This window comes from Abramis brama (genome assembly GCF_963993115.1).
Source record: "Abramis brama genome assembly, chromosome: 13".
NCBI classification, from domain to species: Eukaryota; Metazoa; Chordata; class Actinopteri; order Cypriniformes; family Leuciscidae; genus Abramis; species Abramis brama.
Genome location: NC_139975.1, coordinates 14,786,171 through 14,810,036, shown reverse-complemented (window position 1 = coordinate 14,810,036; position 23,866 = coordinate 14,786,171). Strand labels below are relative to the sequence as shown.

Below are 23,866 nucleotides of genomic sequence, written 5' to 3'. Positions count from 1 at the left end.
AACAAATTATGCTCCCAGAAGAAAACCTTCCCCTAGATATTGAGCCTAGTAATTGTCATTACGGCTTGGCCAAGAAAAAAACATGCTGACTTCATCGAGCTTTGAGCTATGTATAATTTGACACTTGATAGAAACTACCAGTGACATTTGATTGATTTTTGGCCTATGGAGGCATTTTAGGAGGCCATCTGCTCATGAATAAAATACCATGTTGGGGTTAATTTAGTGAAAATCTACTAGATTCATACAGAATGTCATTGAGTGCCGATCCCCTCTGGATTTTTGTATTGACTGTCAAAAATGCCCTTAATATAGAAACTGCTTGATTGTCCTGAAGTAATAATTTGGGGATTGAAAACAAAAGATTGTTGAGACAGAGTTTTTATTTTATTTACTTTAAAACATGACATTTTCACATCAGTCGTTTCACACATCAATCATTTCACCAGCCTTTTTTTTTCCTCCACGGTCTTCAAAACCAATGAGCAAACAGAGAGATGCTTTTAAAAACTCAATCGGAGATCAATTCATCATGATCCTTAAGTTCCAAGCAGTCATCAAAATGGCAGACATTGTCTTTAGTGTCCGTCTAAACCCTCTCTCTCTCCACCTTGTTAAGTGTGTAATTCTCAGCTGACTAAAGCAGCGTAGCAGAGAGGGCCATTGTGATAGTGATTTAAGTATAAGCTCTAATACTTTAGCAGGATAGTACCGGAGAGATTCTGGCCTACTAATGATTGTGCTGTTTGTGTCTTTTTGCACATTAACTTCCCTCCGCTGACCGCTGCATGCAGATAACTGGGAGCAAAGTTGCGGTAAGTAAAACAATTATTTATTCGTCTTGGTCTTTCTCTCTCTTCCCTCCTTTTTTGTTGTAAATATCTAGAAAAGTAATTTCTATGGCTTTAGATTTTTATTTTATTTTCAGCATTAGTGTAGTTTATAGGCTATAATTTGAAAGTTCTACTCCCCCCCACATCCCAATCCCTGCATGTAAATTGCACATTTAGAAATGAGTGATTTCTCAATTGTTCTCTCCAAGAATAAACTAGAACCTTTTTTTGTCAGTTTAAGCAGTTTTTCTTTGAAATGGATCACTGCCTAACACATATTAGCATTTAAATATTGTAACACCAAGGATGAGCAATAGTTTTTAGGCAAATAATCATAATCTGTAATCTAATCTGTTTATTCTAATGTTCTGTATCTAAATGGGTTTCATTGTGTTCATTCTTCCCCCCAGACAGCATACTGAGAATGTATCACTTAATTAGATTTTCCCACACACACACGTTCCATGATTGAACAGTGGAAAATAAATATTGAGTGCACCCCCCTACCCCCATCCTATAAATACGTTCCATTTTGCGGTGGGACGTTCAGCACAACCCATTTGCAAAACCATGTCTTTGTCCCAGTAACATTACAGCATGTCACTATTGTTTCTGAAATGTTCATAGCTGCTCATGTTGTTTATTGTCACTTACTTTCGCCCCTCGCCCCCACTTTCTCAAAAATGATGGTAATAATCTTTATAAATATATACTGTCTGGGAGATGGCAATGTTTCCTCATTTCACAGCTCTGTAATGCGGTAATTGCACACTGGCTTTTACTATTTCTCACGTAGTGCGGTAGCATAGCCCATATGAGGCTGCTTGTTATTTGTTTTATTTTATTTATTTAGAGGGGCTCCGTTATTGCCTCCGCAAGTGTCACTTGTCATTTAAAATGCTGTTTTATTGTGTTGCTGGAGCTATGAGAAAGGCCTGTAGATGTACGTGAGGAAGCTTGAAGATAAGGAAGCACAGGTAAATGTTATTTACAATACAGCAATAAGCTGCCGCAATAGACCCATTTATTTGCAGCGAGATGGCCCGTTCATTCAATGCTTTCATGCCGCTTGGCCTAGAATTGTGTCGAGTGAAATTTCTATAACCTGTCAGCAATAAAACCTGCTTGATTTGATGAGCATGGAAGTATGTTTTGAATGTTGCATCATTTCTCAGGGCAGAGCAGGAAAGTTACTTTGGGATCGGCTTTATTGAAGAACTGTCTGACAGTGTGCACCCCAAACAAGTCCATTCCTTTTTGAAGTTTCTCGCAGTTCAGAGGTTGCTGAACTTCCTGACATTCCGTCTGACTACTCTGTGCACTTCCTGTGGATGGGGGAGTGTGAGGGTTTGCAGGGAAGCTGTCAGCTCTTTTATTCGCCTTGTTTCTGTTTCTCTCGTTCCCAATATCCCACCTTTATTGGGTTTTATTGTGGAAGGTAGGTTCAGTGCGACCAAGATGATGCCCTCTTGCTGGGCAGATTGCGATTTTCACGCTGTCAATGTGGTTTGGAAGTAGAACGACCTGCCTGAGCCGCGTCTCCCTCAGGGATGAAATCTCTCCAGCACGCTCTCTCGCAGGGCTCAAATTCGCTGGTCAGCGTGTCCGCATGCTGCTGAGTCACATGCGCCTCAGCAGTTTGTATCAGCGCAGCCTGATGGTGGTGGTGATGATGATGATGATGATGATGATGGTGACTTGAGGGGGCGTACGCCCCTCCGCGGTGTCCGATTGATCAGGAATGTTGTTGCTTTGATTGTCAGGCTAAGAATGATAGATTGTCTGTCGAAATGCCCACGTTTTATCGGCGTGGAATTGATGAACCCCTCTGTGAGGGATTGGAAGACCACGTCTCCTTGTGCTTAAATAAAAAACAACCAGCACACAACAGCCAATCGTGTTTGGCCCTGAAGTCGGTTCCACTGTTACCTGTTAAGGTCACATGAGTTGACCTGCAAAGCCTCTCTAGACCTCAGGAGGATATCAGTAATCACACAGTCAGCCCAGCAGTTAGGAGAGACTGCCTGTTTCCACGGAAACATGGCGACATGCTCAGAGTTGTGGGTAGAGAGAGAGAGAGAGGAGCCGCTGAGACCTCAGGGACAGGAGTCTGCTAGGGCTGTTAGAGTGCAGCTGCTCTCTGAGAATCCCTGGTATTGTCGGTGAGAAAATAATGGACAAAGCTTGTATTTTAGAAATGATTTAGCTTCTTTTCACATGGGACAAAGACCTTTCCTGGCCCTTTCTTAGGTGATATGACATGTATCTTTTCGTTATGTTAAAGGGTATAGTACTTAAATACTCTCTTTGAAACCAAAGTGCCTTGAAAATCATATGTGAAAAAGAGCAAAACCGTGGCGAAGAAATTTGACATTTGGCCATTCCTTATTTTTTTAAATTAATATTTTGCACAAAACAACAGTTTGCCCATTATTATCCAGGATTTTTGTACAGTCTGATATGATGCTTATGCTTATATGCATTGCTGATGCATTCAAGTCATGCTGGAAAGATTGTTTTAAACAATCTTTCAGTGTTAGGGCCTTTTCAGTGAGAAAATGGCAGACGCAATAGATTTTATTTTTTTTGTAAATTTGTTGAAGTAAATTAATTTTCCCCCCATTTACAATAAAACTAGATAGGTCACATAATACAATAGTATTGTACAATTATGATATGATATATAACAATTCAATTTACACAACACCTTCAATAATTAAAAAACAAAAAGCAAATAGAAGTAGTTAAAAAATCTTTTTGTGGAAAAGGTAGGCTACATCACCATCTTGCTCCGACCAAAGTGACTTGAATGCACCTGACGTCATAACTCTTAAATCCAAACTTAGACGCTGGACTTGAATGCACTAAACAATGAAATGTATCCTCCAAATGATGTTTTTCAATTACATTGTCTGCTGATGATTTACCTCAGTGCCTCTAAAATGTCCTTAAAGGCTTCTTGTTTGTTGTGAGTATATCACTTGCCTTCTAATTATTTCTTAATTTATGCTTCTTTCTATTATCTTTGCTGTGCACTGCATTATGGTTATGTTGAGTATCATATAAAGGCTCCTCTATTTATATCCTATACAGGCTTTTGTTGTTGAAAATTTGGAGGCAGAACAGTTCACATTTTGACTGACTTCTCTTCCTCTCCAATTACCTTCCCTACCCTTGCTTTTTTGTCTCCCCTTCGCTTCTATATACTCCAGAATTTGTATTCCCAAGGTAATGAATAACCTTGGCATTTGTGTGTGTGCACCACTTGTTTCATCAGTAGACTTTTACCCAACATACTCCTTTTCCAAGGCCCATCTATACTGTACAGCTGTACAGGCTCATTGTAAGCGCCTGTTTAAAGGCTTTTCTGCAGTGATGGTGCACTACGTCCTCTTTCAGTCGCTCTGCTCCTCGCTGGCACTGGCAAGCGTCTGTGGAGAGGGCCCTTTTTAAACTAAGCTAAGTTTGAATAAAATCAAGGACAGCCAAATCCCTACCTATGCCTCAGTCTGAAAAGGTCTCTTATTTCACTTTGACCATTAATGATAATTGTGTACTGGAGTGTGAACTGATTTGATAGGGAGCATGTCCTTGGTGCTTTAAAAGGCTTCCTAAGGAAAAAATAAATCCAATAACCTTTTCCCCCCTTTGTTCCTTTTCATCGTTTTTTTAGATTCATTTTAATTAGGTTGAAGGAATTGCACTTGTTCTACGTGATGGTTGTGTCTGTTGATTTTGATTATTTATTTATTTATTATTTATTATTTAACGAGCCGAAGAGAGCACATGTCACTCCTCTCCTCACAAAATTGCCAGTTGCCGCTCGCATCAAATTCAAGTCACTGACGTTTGCCTTCAGAACAACCACTGGTTCTGCTCCCTTTTACTTAAACTCATTACTTCGGACTTATGTGCCATCCAGAAACTTGCGCTCTGCAAGCGAACTACGTCTTGTGGTGCCATCTCAAAGAGGCACAAAATCTCTTTCTCGGACCTTTACCATGACTGTTCCCTGCTGGTGGAATGATCTGCCTAACTCAACCAGAGCTGCTGAGTCCATAGCCACGTTCAAGAAACGGCTGAAGACGCTTCTTTTTCGACAGCACTTGATCCAGTAATACTAACTTTTCTCTTCTATTCTATCCTATTGTTCTATAAAAAAAATAAAAAAATAAAAAAACTGAGTTAGATTAAACTGAGAAGGGTCATAGCACATATATTGTTGTCCTACTGTTAGTTTAACTGCTTCTATTGTTCTCATTTGTAAGTCGCTTTGGATAAAAGCGTCTGCTAAATGAATAAATGTAAATTTAAATGTAGTTTTTATTTTTAGTAATTTTATGGGTTTTTGTCACTTCTTTTTTGTAATTTTATTTTTTGTAAAGTAATTTTCTTTAGTAATTTTAGTACTAGTTCTATAATTTTTTAATCTTTTACTAAGCAAATGAGAATGGCCAGTGTAAAATACACAATACTTGGGAGTTTTGAGTGTTTGCCAGGGTTTTGCTATGTGTTTGCTGAATGGTAGTTAATGCATTGCTAAGCGGTTGCTTCTGGGTGTTTTTTAGGTGGTTGCATAATAAAGCCCAAGTTAGACAAGAGCCTAATCCTCAATAATATTCTAGTCTGTAGATATACCTTTGTGTCCCTCCTTTTGTGCAAGTCTGTGATTTTTTTTTTTTTCTTTTTTCTTTTTTTTCTTTTCTTCTCCTTCAGGTGAAATTGTAAGTCTGATTTCTTAGAAAAGTAATAGCACACCTCTCCTTAATGAGCTATACAATTGAGGCATGATTTATGCCTGTAGCACAAATGGTGGGGACGAGTTATGAAGTTTAATACTTAGCAATAGATTAGAAAAGGTTTTTCTTACCTAAGAAAACACCACTAATAATGTGTTGGTATTAATTAGTTTGCAGTGAAAACATAGTGAAGTGAAACTCAGTGAGTCACAATAATTTTCTGCAGTAATTGACAACATGCCACAGATGCTGTTGATAGAGCTTAACTTGTATTTAACTTGGACTATTCCTTTAATGCGAGTTAATAGAAATGTAGCATAGATGTTAGTAATTCACCTATGGTTGAGCCATGTTATAATAGAAGACATTCTCACACTATAGGAAGGTCTTTAATTTTTGCCCCGTTTGCTTGGTTTCATCACATAAGCTGATCAGATCTGGGATACTGACACAGTGATCAGTGACAGTGATCAACTCTGAGACCTATGAGTTTCAGTTTTGTTTGCGTCTCCAAGCTCAGGCATATTGAAGTTTCTCCGGGTTGAGATCAGATTGACACTAGCGCAATATTCATTGCGACACCTAACCTACCTCATCTCCTGTGGGGTCTCGACTGATGCTTCAGTGCTTGTTTGGTACAACACAACCTTGCATACAATTTTAATTCCATTCAGTCAAGTGTTAATATATAAATGTCAAGTACAATGTGATTGATTTAGCTTTAATACCATTTCCAGTCCTTTCTGGGGCTGGAATTATTTGCATTTCACAGACCCAGACAGAGTCTAGGTTTGTTGATTTCATATGGGAAATGGCAAGACATAAAGGTAGCGGTTATTTTATCTATCCTGAATATAAAGCAGTCCTACATTTTTCAGGATAGCCGACACTAATAAATGCCGTTTCTAACATCATTCAGACAGTTTGACGTGCTCTCTCTCTTCGTACAATGTTATATTGCACACAAGCTCTCAGAAGTCTTTTGTAAGTCATGGCAGACCACACCAGAAAGACAAATGTCTTGTCATATAGGACACGCAGTCTAGAAAGTGTGTAAAGAATTGTAACCTGATAGACGGGCGGCATATGTCAATACCAGCTCCCACCGGTGACACAAAAGGTCTCTTTGCTGGCTGGCTGCTGCTGCATTATGCCACGTGGCCTTCTTTTCAATGGGAAACAAACAATCGGCACTCCAGCCTTCAAAAGAGGGGAGCGGGATCTCATTATGATGAAGAGAAGATGAAAGGGAGCCAAGAGTGGACATGGTGTTCTCGTATTAAAGGGAAAAGAGATGGGCTCTGTTTGTGTGTAGGTGTGTGTGCAACGAGCATTCTCGTGATTGTACACAAATTCTGTATGAGAGGAGCCCATTTGATGTTCATGCTGCGACTTGAGCAATATATTCGCAAGTCCTGTCTATCTTTCTTTTTTTTTTAATTCCAGCTGTCCCTCCGTCCACCTAGATATTATTACTTCCCTTCGTACTGCTCTTAGCTCCGGTTATGAGGTCAGGAGATCTGGTAATGGCTTGTCCCGTCATTCTCCTTGACCACCTTTCAATGCCGCTACCTCACATTCTTGCCCTTTTTCCAGCCTTAAATCTGATGTATTTATAGTACATAGCATATTTTTTTACTACAGCTTTACCGAAGACATCAGCGTCATCACTTCAGCTGTACGATTCCTGCTGCTTTTTTGGCTTAATGAAAGTTGGAGCATTGTGGTCTCTGTTTTTCTTTCTCAAAGTTACTTCATTAACTTCGGGTGTTTAGGTCTGGCACTTGCTCCGTGGTTTCTGGACAGCTCTTTTCTTACAATTAGGGTAGTCTGCTAGATAGTTTCATCTGAACCATAAAACCATGAACACAGAAATATCCGCATTTAGGGCCCTATCTTGCACCCAGCGCAATTGACTTTGTACACCAACGCATGTATCATTCCTATTTTACACCCGACGCACAGCGGACTTTTCCCTCCACAGACGCACGTCGGTAAATTAGGGAATGAACTTGCGCTCCCGGGGGCGGTTCGGCGAAAAGAGGAGGCGTATTCTGGCGCAAACGCTCCCTGGTGCTATTTTGCAGTTTCAGAAAACAATTCCGCCACAGACCAGGAAAAACCTAGTCTAAAGTCAGTGGCGCGTTCAAATGCTATTTTAAGGGCGCATGCTTGGCCATGATGTAGCGTGTGCACAACGCGTATGCACTTTGCTTCTCTCATCTACACAGACGCAGCAGTTCCCATTTTTTCAAACCGTATAATTACAAGGAAAAATATTACCACACAAGGGAGATCATTGTGGTGTCCATGAAGATGTGAAAAAATAAGCATAAATCTAGCTTACACATTTACCCAAATTATTCAGGATATTATTATATTATATATATTATTTTATTATATATGAATATTATTAATTTGGGTGGGTTTCTCCCATCTCTATACAATGTCACTTTTCTGTCTTTTACGGCCCTGACGAGAACGTCGGTCTCCTCGGCTGTGAGCCGCTCCTGGCGTGCGCCCGGCAAATCCGCCGTTATAGTAGCAATCCGCCATGGAACAAGCGCGCCTGCTTTTAAAGGGAATGTGAGATGACGCTCTGATTGGTTTATTGCACGTTACGCCCAAACCACACCTATGAGTAATGTAGTTACTTCAGACCAACCCATTTTCCATTTGCGTCGGGCTCAAGAGTCATTTATCCCGCCGTTATAATAGCAACAGCTTCCGAGATCCGCCCACAAAGTTACTTGCGTTTTGCGTTTGATACTTGCGCTTCAGAATGTTAAAATAGGGCCCTTAATGTCACACGCAGACAGCTCTTGGGGAACAATGTATTTCGAATGCTCACGACTTTCCTCTTCATTTTATTTTTCTGCCTTTATTTCAGCCTTGAACTAATAAGAAGCTATTTCATTAGCTTATTGGGTAGTAGTCAAAGAGACGCCATTTTACCATTTTACTTGGTTGATTCCATTGATAAGATTTTCCCTCGCTTAAATCCCCGACGTCTCCGAGACTCCCTGTGGCCCCGTCGGCAAATCACAGCACTAATAAGGTGTGGCGTTTGTCTCGTGGCTGCACATTTTATGGTCGTCATCCTTGGACGCTCAGCAGTGAGCCGTCATTATCTGCTCATCAAACACACTTTAAGCACTTCCCCAAATGGCCAAGCCTAACAATTCGTGGTTTGATCAACGATGGGTCACAAACCATTTAGTCTGCCTTGCACTTTTTCTCAAGGGGGCTCTGGAGAAATAGACCCTTCAAAATGGCTGCGTTTTAGTTTTATTTGTTCATGATTGTGTTCCTGGAATGTCAGCTTCTCCTGATTGTTTCCTCTTGCTTTGTTCAGTGTATTTATAGTGGACACGCTGTTTGCACGTTTTCAGTTTGTCTTGTTATGCATGTGTATAAATCCATATGATTAACTGTCCATTGCCTGAGAGACTAGAAGTTGGATGAGACTGAGATGGTGCAGTACATTCCTTGAGAAAATCCCAACAGCCACTAGATGGCAGTAAGTATCTTTAAATCAAAGTTCCACAGCAGTTTTAGTGTGTGAGAGATTGAAAAAAAAACCCCCACATTGTTGCCATGGAATTGACCTAATGGGTTTCTCTCAGACCTGCACAGCACTGTTTTTTTTTTTTTTTTTTTTTTTACTACAATGCCATTTGTTAGAGGTTTGGTCTTTAAAGAGGGGAAGTAACTGTTAAACCTACCAACAGTATTCAGATGGACGTTGGCTAGATTGATAATTTTACTTTATCAAGTAAAATCAAGTTTACTTTTTTGTGCGTTAAAATTTCCTAAGCTGATGAGTGTAGATAGGCTGCTGTTTTTTCCCCTTCTAGCGACCTGGTGTTGGAGATGGACGTTTGGTGGCTCGAGCTGCCTCGCCCCTCATCGACATCCTGCTTATGCAATCACATCTGAATAATTTATACTGCCTCCTCTGCTCTCATCATGTCATAAAACATGCTGCTGACAACACATTGTCAAGCTAATTCCATTCAACTAGCTCTTCTTGAAGTAACACGTTCACGCAAAGTCTAACTGTACTGTTTGCAGATCTCTTCTCTTCTGTTCTCATCTCGTCTCTTGGCATATATTTTGTGAATTTTTCCTCGTCAGTCATTTTCAGAGTGGTAGAAGTGTTTGTTTTATTATCTCTCATCCACATATGCTGCCCCTCCACCTTTCCCTGTTTCAGGTGCTCTTTCTAACACTGCACATTAATTTTTAAACTTGGTCATATGCTATCGCTTCTTTCTTTGGGTGGCTCTGCCAAATGCTCCTGAATCAAATCAGGACAGATATAAAGTCTTACTACAAATACAAATACAGATTTTCCCTCACACAGATCAGATCAATAGATTGACCACTTGTGGTGAGATGCGATTTTAAATGAAAACATGAAACACTGTTTGTCAGGTTAAGCCGAGGACACACTTAAAGACTGTAAGGCCGATTATGAATGTAATTTGATACTTAAATCTGATTGTACCCAAACACGCAGTCAGAGACAGTTGCATTCAGTCTGTGTTCACAGTCGGTGTTTACAATCTGCTCCAGTCATTGGAAACAGTCTGTAAGTGTATTCAGTTCAATCTTAGAATGTTTCAGCTAGATGTTAAGTGTGTCCCCGGCATTATTCTGCACTCCATTTAGGTATAAAAGTAATGGTGGCTATAAAATAGAGCATCCGGTGAGCTGTTACTATGCGGTTTTCAAAGGTGAACAGATGACTGTAGTTACTTGGGCATTGCTGTAAATTGACTTTTACACCTGTTTGTGTTTTGCCTGGTGCCTGTTTTACTCCGGAAAGACTTCAGGTGTACTTTTCTTCATCTATTTTTGGATGTTGGCCATTCTAACAGTCTATATCCAAGTCTGCCTGTAGAACAAAAGAGAAGGCAACAGTAGACATAGAGCTGATAATCATATGCCAATTACACTCGTAAGATTTTCAACTTTCTGTTATAAATAAGCTAAGGCTGCTAAAATTGTCATTTGAATTATGCCTTTCATCTCCCTATTGCTTTTATTTAAGCAGATCAGTTCAAGCCTCCAGTGAATGTTTTTTCTTTCCTGTTTGCATTTCTGAACATGCAGTACAATGGTAATGAATTCCACCATTTTAAAACCAATTACAGTAGTTGGGGTTTTTTACACTCTTTGTCACTGTCTCTGTGGAATAGGGCTGCTGGAGTGTCGAATACAGATGATCTGGATTCTTTTATAGCTATTCCCAAAACCCAGCATGCTAATGCTATTCTTTTGGCATTACCATAACTTTTTTCACCTGGAATTTTTGGGGTTTTTGTTTGTCAGGTTGGCATATATACAAATTATTCGAAAAAACGTTATATTTAGTATTACGCCTTATTTAAATGAAGAATCTTATGAAGAAAAATAGGAAGAATCTGCTAATACACTGATAGCAATATAAGTAAGCAATATGCAACTATAAGCAATATGAGTAGCTGTGCAATATCGCTCTATATCAGCAAATTATATCTCATGTTTAAACACTATCTACATAAGAGCCAGTGGCAGGACTGTCTGAGATAAAGCTGTTCTCAGCGGGTACATGAGCGTTGAATGGCCGCTGTCAGCCTAGAGCTCGCATCTAAACAAATTGTAAAGTATGCGCTATATTTATATTTAGGTTGCATATTTGAGGTCTAAATAACTATGTTCTCTTCTAAAATACTCTGTGATACAACAACAGTAGTATTTGTAAAATGATGGTGGTTTGCTCGTCCGAAATGCTGCAGGGTACTGTGGTGACACTGGTAGTCTATAGCATGGCTGGAAAGGTTCTCAGCCAATCAGAATCGAGAACCAGAACGAACTTGAAGTATAAATATATATATTAGAAATGCTAATATTTGAAAGACTTTTTACGACATTTACGACTAAAGACTTCCACTGCAATCAACTGTTATATATTAAAGTGAAGGCATAAAATAAAATGTCACATCTGTGACTGAATGTGTGAGTGAGTAAATAAATGCCCCTTTTGTGCCGAATAAAGGATTTGCTAGGAAGAGAAGAAAACAAAGGAAACAGGGTTTAGGTTTTCCCCATCCTTATATCTTCTTTCATTAGATGTACTTAATGGCTCCTGATAATAAAATTGGGTCTTTGTCTGTTGCCGATGTTACACCATTGGACTTCTTTGTTTGGTGTAATTATGTTTATTAATGATCACCAACGACCAAAAATGGCATTTAATAACCATGCTTTTCTGTCTCCATTTTTTCATTCATGTTTAATTGTCCTAGATGTTTTGTAGGAAGGCTTTAGGAGATGGATTATTACAAAAAGTAGTTCCTTACATCTTTTCTTGAACATGCATTCATGTAGTTTCTTAATTAGTTGTGCTTAATGAAAGGCAAGGTGGACAGAATCCTAGATGAAATGATTCTGTTTTGCATTTATATATACAGTATATGAATAAGTTGGGGTTGTTGTTAGAAGATTCTCTTGATGTAATATTCCATAATATAGGAAGAAGTTGGGATTGTTGTTAGAAGATACTCTTAATGTAATATTCCATAATCCTCAAATTTAGTCTCGTCCTCAACAGGCTGCTTACACAGAACACTGACACTTTCAAAGTCTGCCTCAGGCTTTTCAGTAGACCTAGTCACTACTGTCTCTTCCAGTCTCCCACAAATCAATACAAGCTGGTGATGCCCAATTTCCGCCGTCTTGCCTCTAACTTTGGCCAGTCGGATCAAACAGGTGCTTTACTGACTGTTAGTGGCTCTAGAGCGAAGTCCTGTCCGAACTCTTTTGTACATTGTTGCTATGTTTATAAAGGCCTCAGCCAGATGTTGTTGTTCCTGCTTGTGATTAAGGGTCCTCAGCTTTGTAATTTACTATATTTTATGGATTGTATGCATTGTTACAAAGTTTATAATTTCCGTTAAGAATGAGTTACTTCATTAGAAAAAAAGTAAAGAATAAAGAATTTAATGAAGACTCTGAAGATACATGAAAATGTATTTTTTCATATTGCGATTAATAAGAATAATTCACTAATTTGACTGATTAATAATTAACTGAAAAAAGTTATAGAAGCTAGGATTAAATTACACTGTCCACTTCAGCAGAGAGAGAGTGTTGTGTCAATTGCTCGCTAATTGCTGTCATTCCACCCGGCAGCTGTGGGCTATTAGAGGTCTTTGTTCCAGATGTTGTCATTATAATGGACTTGATCATCATAATGGCTTATGAAAGGTGATTGGCTGTCACGGCTGGGCCTCATAATGCTGCCATTGTTCTTTCTGAGAAATGGTCTCTATGGTAAACTGTATGCATGCAATGTAATACGATATATGCTAGTGGAATGACAAGGGTTACGAGACGCAATTGAAGCAATTTCTCTGTAATGTTTGTGCTTCAGAACAGAAATGGAAGTGAATGAGTGTGTCACAGTCACATCTTTATGTCAGTGGATCTCTCTGATATAGAACCTGAATTGTCGCTGTCTCTTAAGAAAATGGCTCTTTTATTTGCTATGTGTTCAAAAGGGAACGTCCTTTAGCCATGGATTGCTCAAAATATGTTGATGTAAAACATAATGATGTGCAGTATTCTGATACCAAGCATCTGTGGCAATGAAAACGGACATGTGTATGTGTGTGTGAGAAGTAGAGAGGGAATTGAAAGTGCCCTACTAGCTGTGTTTGGGTATGACTCCATGGAGAGTGGCAGTGATAAGAGAAGGCCGGGTGTAATGAGCCATATCCCATATCCCATGCCCCTGCTTCCTGCCTTCGGGCCTACAGATGGGAAGAGAAATGCCCTGCTCTCCTGTCTGTCTGCCTCGCCCGTCCACTCCCTCCCCTCCTCAAGAACTCAACCACTCTTGAGTTTTTCATCCCTAGCTTTATTTTTCTGCCTGGCCTCCAGACCTCTGCCGGATTTTGTGGAGCTTCTGATGGCGTGCAGTAAAATCAACGAGGCGTCCTCTGCCTATTCACTCTGAGATGGAAAAAAGAGAGAGAGGGACGCAGAGAACAGGACAGAGAGAGCACTGGACTGTCTTATTTCACAACCACTACCTTTCCCTTTCTCTCAGCTCACTGAATTTAATCCTCATAGGGGTGATTCCCGGCCACTACTGTACAGAGCGACCTGCTGCATAGTAATGTGCTGCATTGGCCCAGAGTGCATGTTCTATTCCTATATCTTACACTTCCTGTTACTCGGCATTTAATTCACATGTGTTAGGCTGCGGTTTTAAAAAATAAAAATAAACTAGTCTTTTGAATATGCTTCAATATAAATGTCTAGGCCTATATACTAGTCATGATGGTCAACAATTGAGGTTTACATTTTTTTTTATATATCTAAAACACACAAATGTGTATGATTGTGTTCTATATACATGCATGTGTATGTATATATGTATTTTATTTGTGCTCTAGTTATATTATTTGTAACTATTACATTTATATTATATATAATAATTGGGCACATTTTTATCATCATCACCCATTCCTCCTTCCTGGAGAAGTATGGGATTTATTAATTGCTGGACCCTGCAATCATCTTAATTTGATTTTGTTCACCAAAACTTGTCTTTCACATTCATGGCATTATTTTAATTATAGTGTATTGGCTGGTATTTGGGTGAATTGTGTTATTCTGGGCTGATTAATTTTTCATCAGCCTGTTATTAACATTTGGCTATCTTAAGCCCTCTGTTTAGAAAGAGCTATTTAAAGTTTAAAGTTTTATTCTCCTTGATGGATGGGAGTTGTTTGTTCCCCGGCAGGGAGAGGAAAATCTTCTTGAAATGAAAGTCAGTGAATTAAACCAGCAGCTCATTCAGTCCAACTCCTCCAACCCACAAATAATTTTCTGCATGAGAGAGGGAAAACAAAGGGATTTGTGGGCTCAAATGTGAAGTGGATGAGGTAATTGTTTATAGGTGGACCTCTCTGTGTGATTCTTGTTTAAAACCACTTGGCTTTGCCCAAGATGATGAATGTACCTTGTTTTTTGGAACTATTATGCCATTGTTCTTGATCAGCTGATGTCAAATGGATGCTTGATATAATGGTTCTGATTCAGCAGATGTCTTGAAGTCTGCAGCATATGTCTGTTTGATTGCAGGAGTGCAGGGAGTGGCTAATTCTCTTGATTACATCGAGAACTTTCACTGCTTTGATTGTTGATCTTTTTGGCTCCTTGATATGGTTGCCCACAGCTTGAACCCACTGAGTTTGGCAGTTGTGAGTCTCTTCTCTTTGAAACAATTATAACAGGATATCAAAGGAACATAATGATGTGGAGACCGACATTGGCTTTTATCCACCGAACAATGGTGTGGGTTTACTGCATTTTATGGATGGAGGAGCTGATCCATCATTTTAAATGCGAATCAGTAAATTAATCGGTTTGTGAGAGCATGGTTAACATATTACTTTTTGATTTTTGTGCTGAGTATTCTGTCTTTTTCACTACATGATGATAACTGCCCAAATATTTGCCCAAACATTTTAGCACACCATTGAGGATGAAAGAGGATAACTAAGGTGTTGTCTTTCTTTGTCAATGAAATAATAATTAGTCAGGCAAATGGGCCTCTGAATTTAGATAAGCCCATTATCATGCACTGTTGCTGTTCGAGTTTCAAGGACTTCTTCTGGAGCTGAAATCTGTCGTTTCCCTAAACATGAAAATGCTGTCATGTTTTCTCTCAAAGACACCCTCATACAGATCTGACATAAATGAAATATTTTTGCTGGAGCCAGAATACAATTCTCAGACTGCAACATGTAGTGTTAGGGGCTACACAAAAGAGGGATGAATTGAATAGCAGTAGCAGTTATTTTTCTTGTGGATGTTGCTGTTAGACAAATTGGCGTGTGAAGGTTCTTGCATGTGCAGCACTGAACTTTAATGCAGTCTTAATAAATGGCATACATATTTTCAGATTTCCTTCTGTAGCTAAATATACATAATTCACGTGAATATTATGAGTAGGTAATCTACTGAATAATTCATGCTACCATAAACAATGTACGCAGCAACCTATATTCTGTATAGTCGATAATTAAATTTTAACCTCTGCTATTTCTCATGTTAATGTTGTCGCAAAGTAAATTTAGCACATTGTTTGAATTCTCCTGTGCTGAAATGTACATTTACATTAGCAAAGTTCTAGGAAAGGTTTCTCTGAAATGTAATTAAGCAGACACAATATGGATAATTGCAGCTTCATCTTATTCATGCATTCAAGGCCTTAAAAGATCCCTGTTTTTTCCTTCTTCTGAATAGGTGGGTCTGGCTTAGACAGAGTGATCTTAATTACAAACAGATGCTATTGGTCTGTCTAAAGATTTTGGCTTTGCAGAAGGGGGAGACGAGAGAATCGGGGAGGTTTTCTGCTGACCCTCACGGTTCGAAAACTGCTGATGGTCTCAAGTTGTTTCACGCATCTTCAAAACTCTGCCACACTGTAGAATATCCGGCTTCGTTTTCAGTTGAAAGCGCACACAGGTTTCTCCAACACAAGAGACACAGTAAGCCATTACAGACAGGAAGAAGCTTGGCCTGGAAAAAAAGATAATCATCTGTTTTTTTCCACCCCCCTCTATTCTGAATTTCATTAATGAAAATGAACCTCTCTCTTTTTGCAGAGACAGTAAATGAATTATAAGGGCAGTTATTTATTTACTGTGTTTGAGGGGCACAGAAGTGTGGAGAATCTTTAACGCTTAATGGCTGGGTGAACAGTCAGATATTTTTGATGTGGGAAGTGCACTTTTATCAGTCAGTGCCATCAAATTCTTTTATCTATAAAAGGATGCTTGCTTATTTTGAAAAACAGTGTTGCAGACAAGAGATAGATACAGATCTTATTACAAATGTGCTGTTTGTTTGTTCCATCTGCAGCACAGTGTCTTAAACATTTGTAATTTAACATACAGAGCAGTTTTTGCCTTAAGTCTACACTACACAGTTAGTTAATTCTGTTTTTGTCATGGGAATGATCTTTCTCTTAATGCCTCTCTTGTGTAGAGCAATGCCCAATTCACACTGTCTAGGGTCCCACCAGCATCTGCATGGGGTTTAAACCCACCACAGCAGACTAAATCATCCGTAATTAGTTGAGCTGGGCAATTTATACAGCTGTAGAAGAAAATATGTAAACTGGGCAGAGAGAGATGGGAGTTTGCAGGTGGTTCTTGCTGTTTCTAATCTCCTCACATCACTCCACCAGTCACAGGCTGCTTTTCGATGGTCTCATGTCCCCAGTGCTTGTATGCTTGTAAACTGACATCAGCGACAGTCAGACACCTGTAAATCCAGGTGTGTTATGAGCTGTGCTGCTGTGTCTGTGATTCCTGAGCTGCCAAAGGGAGCTTGCAACACTCTACTTTGATGCTGCGAGTAATTTTGACCAACAAAGCTTTAAACCCACCTCAGAAGTTCCATGTGGATACCTGTATACCTTTATTAAAAAAGGTATAGGTAAGGTAAGGACAACAGTCAGAATGCCTACCTTTCTAAAAAAAGAAAGAAAGAATAATATTTTTTTTTATATTCTTTCATTCGTATTCATTCTTGCCTTTACTTATTGCAAAAAGCAGTATATTCATCATTCTTTTATGCTGATTTAAATTTAAAAAGAAAAATCATATTACAGTAATGTTTTACTATAAATATAATGAAAATCTTGACATAGCAACTAATGGCAATTACAAAAAATTACAAATTATAACTCCTCAAAGGTACAATGTTTGGATGCATTACACTAATGAGAAAAAGCAGTGTTTGCAAATCATAATGGTCCCCAAAATAGGCTTAATCTAAATTTTGCAACCAGTCATTTCTTTATTTGGTTTCAATTTCCTTTGGTTATTGCTTTGGTGATTTTTTTTTTTTTTAAAAGCATTCAGTATTAAGTTTAAAAACAGGAAATGTCAATGAGTATTCAGCACCAACGCCAGTGAACAGCTTCCAGCATGAGCTCAGCCTGTGCTGAAGGTTTGCGGTAGCACTCCCTCTTTAGCTTACACTCTCTTCCAACTGTCAGTCTTTAAAACTTTCTTGCTCTCTCACGTCTTTCACCCTGTTTAGTTCTAGATGAGCACTGCCATTACTATGTGCACATCTTTTAATACAGACAACCGTCTCCTTTTGTCCTGTTTCTGTCTGCCATGTCCTTGCCTCATTATTGACTGAAGCAGTAATGATTATTTTTCCATTGGTGTGAACTGAATGTGAAACAGCCCCAGTTTCACTCTTGGGGCCAGTGGCATTGGCAGTGAACTATCCAGCAATATTAAAGGAACAGCCTTGGACCATAAAGCTCTTAAAAATTTGTTTAGGCACCTCATAATTCAACCAAATTAAAAAGAACAAATTAATAATTTCTTGCAAACAGCCTAGTGAATGTACTTATGCCAGCATGACATCCATTTAAAATATATTGCGTGCTGGTTAATACTGTATGTTTGTAGGGTGCTTCTGCTGTATATGAATAATTCAGAATATTTTGCATGTCTGTTTGCTTGTGTGTGTGTTTCTACTGATAATCGTACCTGCACATGGATTACAGGTCTGTGCAAATGTGGGAGTGAATTAGAACTAAAATCTGCAGTCAGCCAGTGTACGCCCACAGCGTCTTCAAAATGAATGTGTTAAAAGTCATTAAACAGCACTCAACTTAATCATTCATTTACTTTTCATAATTAGGACCCTGGGCTACTGTCGGCTCCGGCACTGTTCACGCTTGGCTTTCGGCCACAAGTTGACTGAAGTTAAATTAGGCGAGATGACTTCTTTATGCATCTGCAGCGTGATTGACAAGCATGTTATATATCCAAGCATTACGAGATATTTTACAACTCTAAATGTAACAGCATGTAACTCTTGCCATATTTGCTCTTTTGCCATATTTGCTGTCTTTTTTGCAATTCCACTGAACATTATAGCTGAGCATACACTATACCTACTGTAGGATGATATAAAACAGTTTAATACATGTCAGTCAGTTCATTGGCCTCTCGTGTTGGTATATCTGAGTGGCTGCTTTCAGTGTGAGAGCAACAACTTTTCAGCGTTTTTTTTCTCTCTACCCACTGAGAATACATTACCTGTCTTTTTTTGAAATTGTAATATCTCATGGTTACATGGTAACATTGGATAAAACTCAGACAAATGATTAAATATTATTTCTCCTTGAATATAAGCCTGTGTATTCAACTCATATCATCTCGGACATTTTCTTTCTTGTGTAAGTAAATTATAATTATCAGTGTAGTTACTGGTTATTGTACACTACTATTTTTTTCATGCAACATGGAAATATGAACATTTATGAGTTTATAAATGTATATATTTGACCTTGCAATGGACAAAACAAAAACTTGGCGCTTTTCTTCCTCATATGCCTCCATAATTGCTGTATATTTGGCTCCTTGATCACATGGCATGTCTACTTGTTTCAGGTCAGACAATTCACCTCGGGCTATCCAGCTGCATGGCTCTAAAACATTATGACTTTCCTGTAAACAGGAGGACCCTAAAGGAGTTTGCCCGGAGGGCCTTATAAGAGCAAACTGGCATGATGGTGATTATGATTTATTGAAGTTGTGATCATCTCTAACTGACCTGCAGTGAGCAGCTCTCGTTGCTGTTCCTGTGCTCTGTGGGGTTTAGTTAGGCTGTGGGTTTGGTATTGGATGGCTGTCACGAGCATCTCTCCAGTCCCACCTCTATAAATAGAGAACACACCTCTCTCCATGCTACCATTCCTGGGGGTAATTTTCCTCACCACATCATCCTCCTTTGCTAGTGTCTCTCTACTGTCAGCTTGCCTATCCATCCTTCTATTCATCCTTCCATCCATCTGAAACATTAGCGTTAAAGTCTAATGTGTCTTGACACGCATTACCCTTAGCCCCACCTCCCTGTACACACACACACACACACACACACACACACACACACACACACACACACACACACACACACACACACACACACACACACACACACACGCACTCTCACCTTCCTTTTACTTTTGATGTATATACGTATGAGTTTTCCATCTTATGAAAGCATTAAGCTATTACTTGAGAGATCTATTTCTGAGTGCGCAGTTTTAATTTTAAACACTCTATCAAAGTGTATTATATCAAAGATCTCCCTGTCATTTCGTTTTTTGATGTTTGTCTAATCGGCAAGAATTAAGTCCTCTTTTAAGTTGAACGCCGATATCAGTCGAGCACTACAGTACATGCATTTGTAGTGTATTATGTATATTTATAGTATGATTTAGCGCATGTATGGGGGGGGTGTCTGCTGGAGTGTGTCTGGTTCAATTTCTAGACTTGAGGTGCGGGGGGAAATCAGATGCTTACTCACACACTCCATCAAAGACCAACAGAGAAACTTCAATATTCGCCTTGCAGCTGTCACCCAGAGTCAGAGAGCATCAACCAGTGAGACTTTAAACCAGCATTCACCCACTGAGTGACAGGTGCAGGGCTAAATGATGGCTCGACGGAGCTCCTTTGAATCCGCTCCCAAAAAGAAAGCAAATGAGATGCGTGGAACATCAAGTCTTGGCAGCCCAAAGATCTGATCATCCCCCCTCACCTCAAACAACAGGAGATGCCACTACAGCATTCGTAGACATTTCTGGAGCGAGCTTTAGGATTTGATGCAAACATGCTGCTTCAGGGGAGTTTAAAATAGAACTTTTACATTCTTTTCTCAGAATATGGAAGATGACACGGTTTTTCATTGGAGAGATACAGGGCGCAGTCTGCTTGAAGTAGTGACCCTTTGTTGACCTTTCTTTCAGAATTGCATTGTTCCATCACACTCATTGGGTATTCATCTCATCCCATATCTTTTAACTGCTGACTGCGTGGATGTCTCCTCAAATGTGCAGAGCCTCTGGCTGTAATATATTTAAATGGTATAAAGTAGCTCATTTTCCCAAGGATATGCCCTGGATCCCTGTTCCCATAAACAAGCACTTAGAATACAAATGGCAGAAATCTGGGCGAATACCTCGGAAAACATCATTTGTTTCCCTCCTTATGAAGCGATTCGTTTTCTCACTGAAGGGTGGAGACTTGCGAGCTAACTCGATTGTAAGTGAAAATCTAAATAATGTGCTTTGCCAGAGATGGCCTCAAAAATAATTGCTATCAAGCTGAATGTGTGAGTGGGAGACGGGGAGAGGCGACGAGATGAGCTCGTCAGAGAGAAGAGCCATTTACCAGAAGTGACAGAAGACAAGATGTTCTCCCGTGGGTGTGTTTGCCACACTCAGAGACCTCCACTGCTGGGGGTCCAGTAATTACAACAATTAAGATGGATATCCTTCATGTCATCTTAAACGGGATGTAGGCGCCGGTTCGTTATTGTCATGACAATTTGGCTTTATTTTTATTCATAAACTTCCTTATGCCGGTTTCCCAGCTTTATTGTCCTGCACAACATGTTTAATTGCCCCAGAAAGTGACACATTTCAGAAGTGCAGTGTCTTCACACCCTAAGTTGGCAGGTTTGATGCTTTTTTATTGTGGAAAAGAAAAGCTTTATCGCAATTTCTTTGTGAAACACTTGAAAAGAGTGTCTGAAGTTGTGGTCTTCTTTGTTTTCTCGAATTAATTTGGTGTAACACTTTATAGAATGAGACGAGCAGCTGAAGGTGCTTGCTCTCAATTTCTCCGTAACATCCTTTTGAACCCTCACTTTGTCTTATCGAGGTAATTGTTTGAACAATGACTTGCGATGAGCAGTGACTGGAGTAAGAAGGAGGGTGAAGAGAAGGTAATGACTGGAGCTTTTTCAAGCCTAACCAAGGACAATGGAGACAACAGCATCAATAAAGAGTAAACATTCCCCTACCTCTCCACACAGTCTTTAATGGAGATCCAAGCTTTTGGCAGAGATAGATGGGGGCTCATTCAAAGCAGCGAGTAGGTAGATGTGTGCTTTCTCAAGCTAACTCCAGACGCCGTACAGCATTAAAGGGTGTGTGATTAAGGAGTACATTTGATGGAAAACCGGGTCCTATTGACATGCCTTTGTCTCTTCTTCCCGTAAGTCCCCCTGGGCTGCTAGGTGAGGAAGGGTTGCAAGTGGATTCAGAAAAGTTAAGGTGATTGATTGTTTTGCAGTAGTTTCTGTGCCTGCCATTGATTTCACCATCCAACTTCAGGGATGGAAGTCATTTGTATTACTGCTAATCATTATTCCCATGGCACTTTGTCAAGAGCAAAAGGTGATTAAGACGACGATACATAATTAATTTGAACTGGCATATTGGTTATGCTTTTTCCCCTCTTACCATTACCTTTGTGCACTACACCTGCTCATTTCACACGCTCCCTTTATTGTCCCTAAACATGCATCATGCCACATCTTCACGTTGCAATCAGATAAATGCGCACAGGTACACAAGCTGTACACATGTTAACAGCAGCGCAAGAGTACATTAAACTCAGTTACAGCGGTTGTGTGATGTTCAGATTTTAAAGTCTCAGATGTGCTGTCAGAGTCTCTGGTCTTCTCATCAGTGCTCGGATCTTCTGACACTTCAGAGGTTCACTTTACATACCTGTCATCTCTTAATGCTTGCTTCCCTGTGCCCGCTGGAGCTCCGTCACAGACTTATGCTCTTTGTAGAGGAAATGTGTCTCTCTTTCACCACCTTTAAGACAGTAAGTGGTATTGAGTGAAGAGACTTTTCAGTGCACAGTTTAGAGATGAGTAGTGAAACTCCTGTCTGTTGATGCATTGGAGGGCAGAGTTTGAAATACAGGACGTTTCGCCCACAAAACTTCGTCAGCGCCTTTGTTCTGATTCTCTACAGAAACAGGCAAGCAGAATCACAGATGAGCTTTCTCCTGCAGTGCTGTCTTCATTCAGGCATTGAAGAACACATGAGGAGATGGTGTCCTAGAGATGCTACTGCATAATTTCTCTCTTGTCGCTGGCCCTCTCACAGATGTCTTTGTTCTGCCCTCTTTGTTCTGTTGAGGAGTGAGACTTCACACATAAGAGCGAGGTTTTGATTAGCAGTTTTTTTAATGCAAACCATAAATTTGCAAAGACTTTGTGCAATGCATATACATGACACAGTCTTTAGACATTTACAAAGCAGTCCAAACAACTTGTTTTTCCTCTTCCATCTGTGCTGCTGTGGCTTATTTAAAGGCCAATCCTGAAGAGCAGTACCTGGCCTTTTACAAGAAATTAGATCAGTGTTTCGTGGAGTGTGCAAGAAACAACATCAACAACAAAAAATGTAATTCTAAATGTTTTTCTGATGCAAGACTTTTATTTTGAAAGATGTGCGTGAAAGCTATTGGCTGCATCCATAAAATGAAAAAGGGTAGGCAGGCACATCTGAATCCAAAGTTAGCATTAGGGCTGAACGATTGATTGCATTTTTTTTCAACACGATTTTTGTAACGCTGTGTGTGTTTTAGAAACCGTTTTCTGCTTGCTTCCAATTCCTCACACACCACTTGAACCTTCCGTAAAATAATCTTTCATTAAAGTTTGTTTGGCTGAAGTGAATTACAATGACATTCGCGGTCTTCATTGCACTTTGCCTGATGTTACGCTTGCAGTGTGCGGCCTCGCCCACCGGTATTTTCCTTACTGCTCTACGAAAGCATAATTTAAGTCTTTTGGAATACAGTGGGCTTATATATTAAAAATATGAAACTCACTCACTGGCTCCGTGTAAGTGGTTTAATGTACTTGCATCTAGGGCTGGGCGATAAAACGGTATCGGTATTTATCGACGGTACACCATTGTCGGTAACGATATAAAAAATGTCTGATATAGTGCTCGATATTTTCATTAAAATCCGTAGATCTTAGGGGCCGTTCTAAAAATGCGTGGAAAGCATCTCCTATCTCCTTCTTTCCAAAGTGCTTGTGCTCCCGTGGCGTCTGTCGTTGCTATGCAACCATGAACTGCGCTCTCCACATCATGTTGACTGAAGGTGCGTTCCATTCGACCGTGATTCGTAAGTGGACGGCGAAGTTAAAGATGGCGCGACCACCACAACGTTGCCCAACATCAAATGGCAAACGTCACGCTCAGTTTGGACCATTGTCTGTGCAGCGCGAGCCGATCTTGATCAAGTGACACTGTTACTACACAGTGCTAAGAGATCCAGTAAAGAAAGCATTTGAATTCACCACTGAAGTAATAACATCACTGCGAGATCTAGTGAGAAACATTCAAATTTCTCAGCTATTAACGGATCAAACAGCACTGAC

General features: G+C 39.7%; 1 protein-coding gene across 7 annotated transcripts in view; it reads left to right on the top strand.

The window, feature by feature from the left end:
* diaph2 (diaphanous-related formin 2) overlaps nt 1-23,866 on the top strand; it is a 444,655-nt gene that overhangs the window by 33,474 nt on the left and 387,315 nt on the right. For 6 of the 7 annotated variants that reach the window (XM_084132524.1, XM_084132525.1, XM_084132526.1 and 3 more), the window contains one exon: nt 795-815. The exons of the other annotated variant lie outside the window; for it this stretch is intronic. In XM_084132524.1, coding sequence (XP_083988650.1) covers nt 795-815 — 21 coding nt within the window. The remainder of the gene's footprint in view (nt 1-794; nt 816-23,866) is intronic. 7 annotated transcript variants of the gene reach the window in all.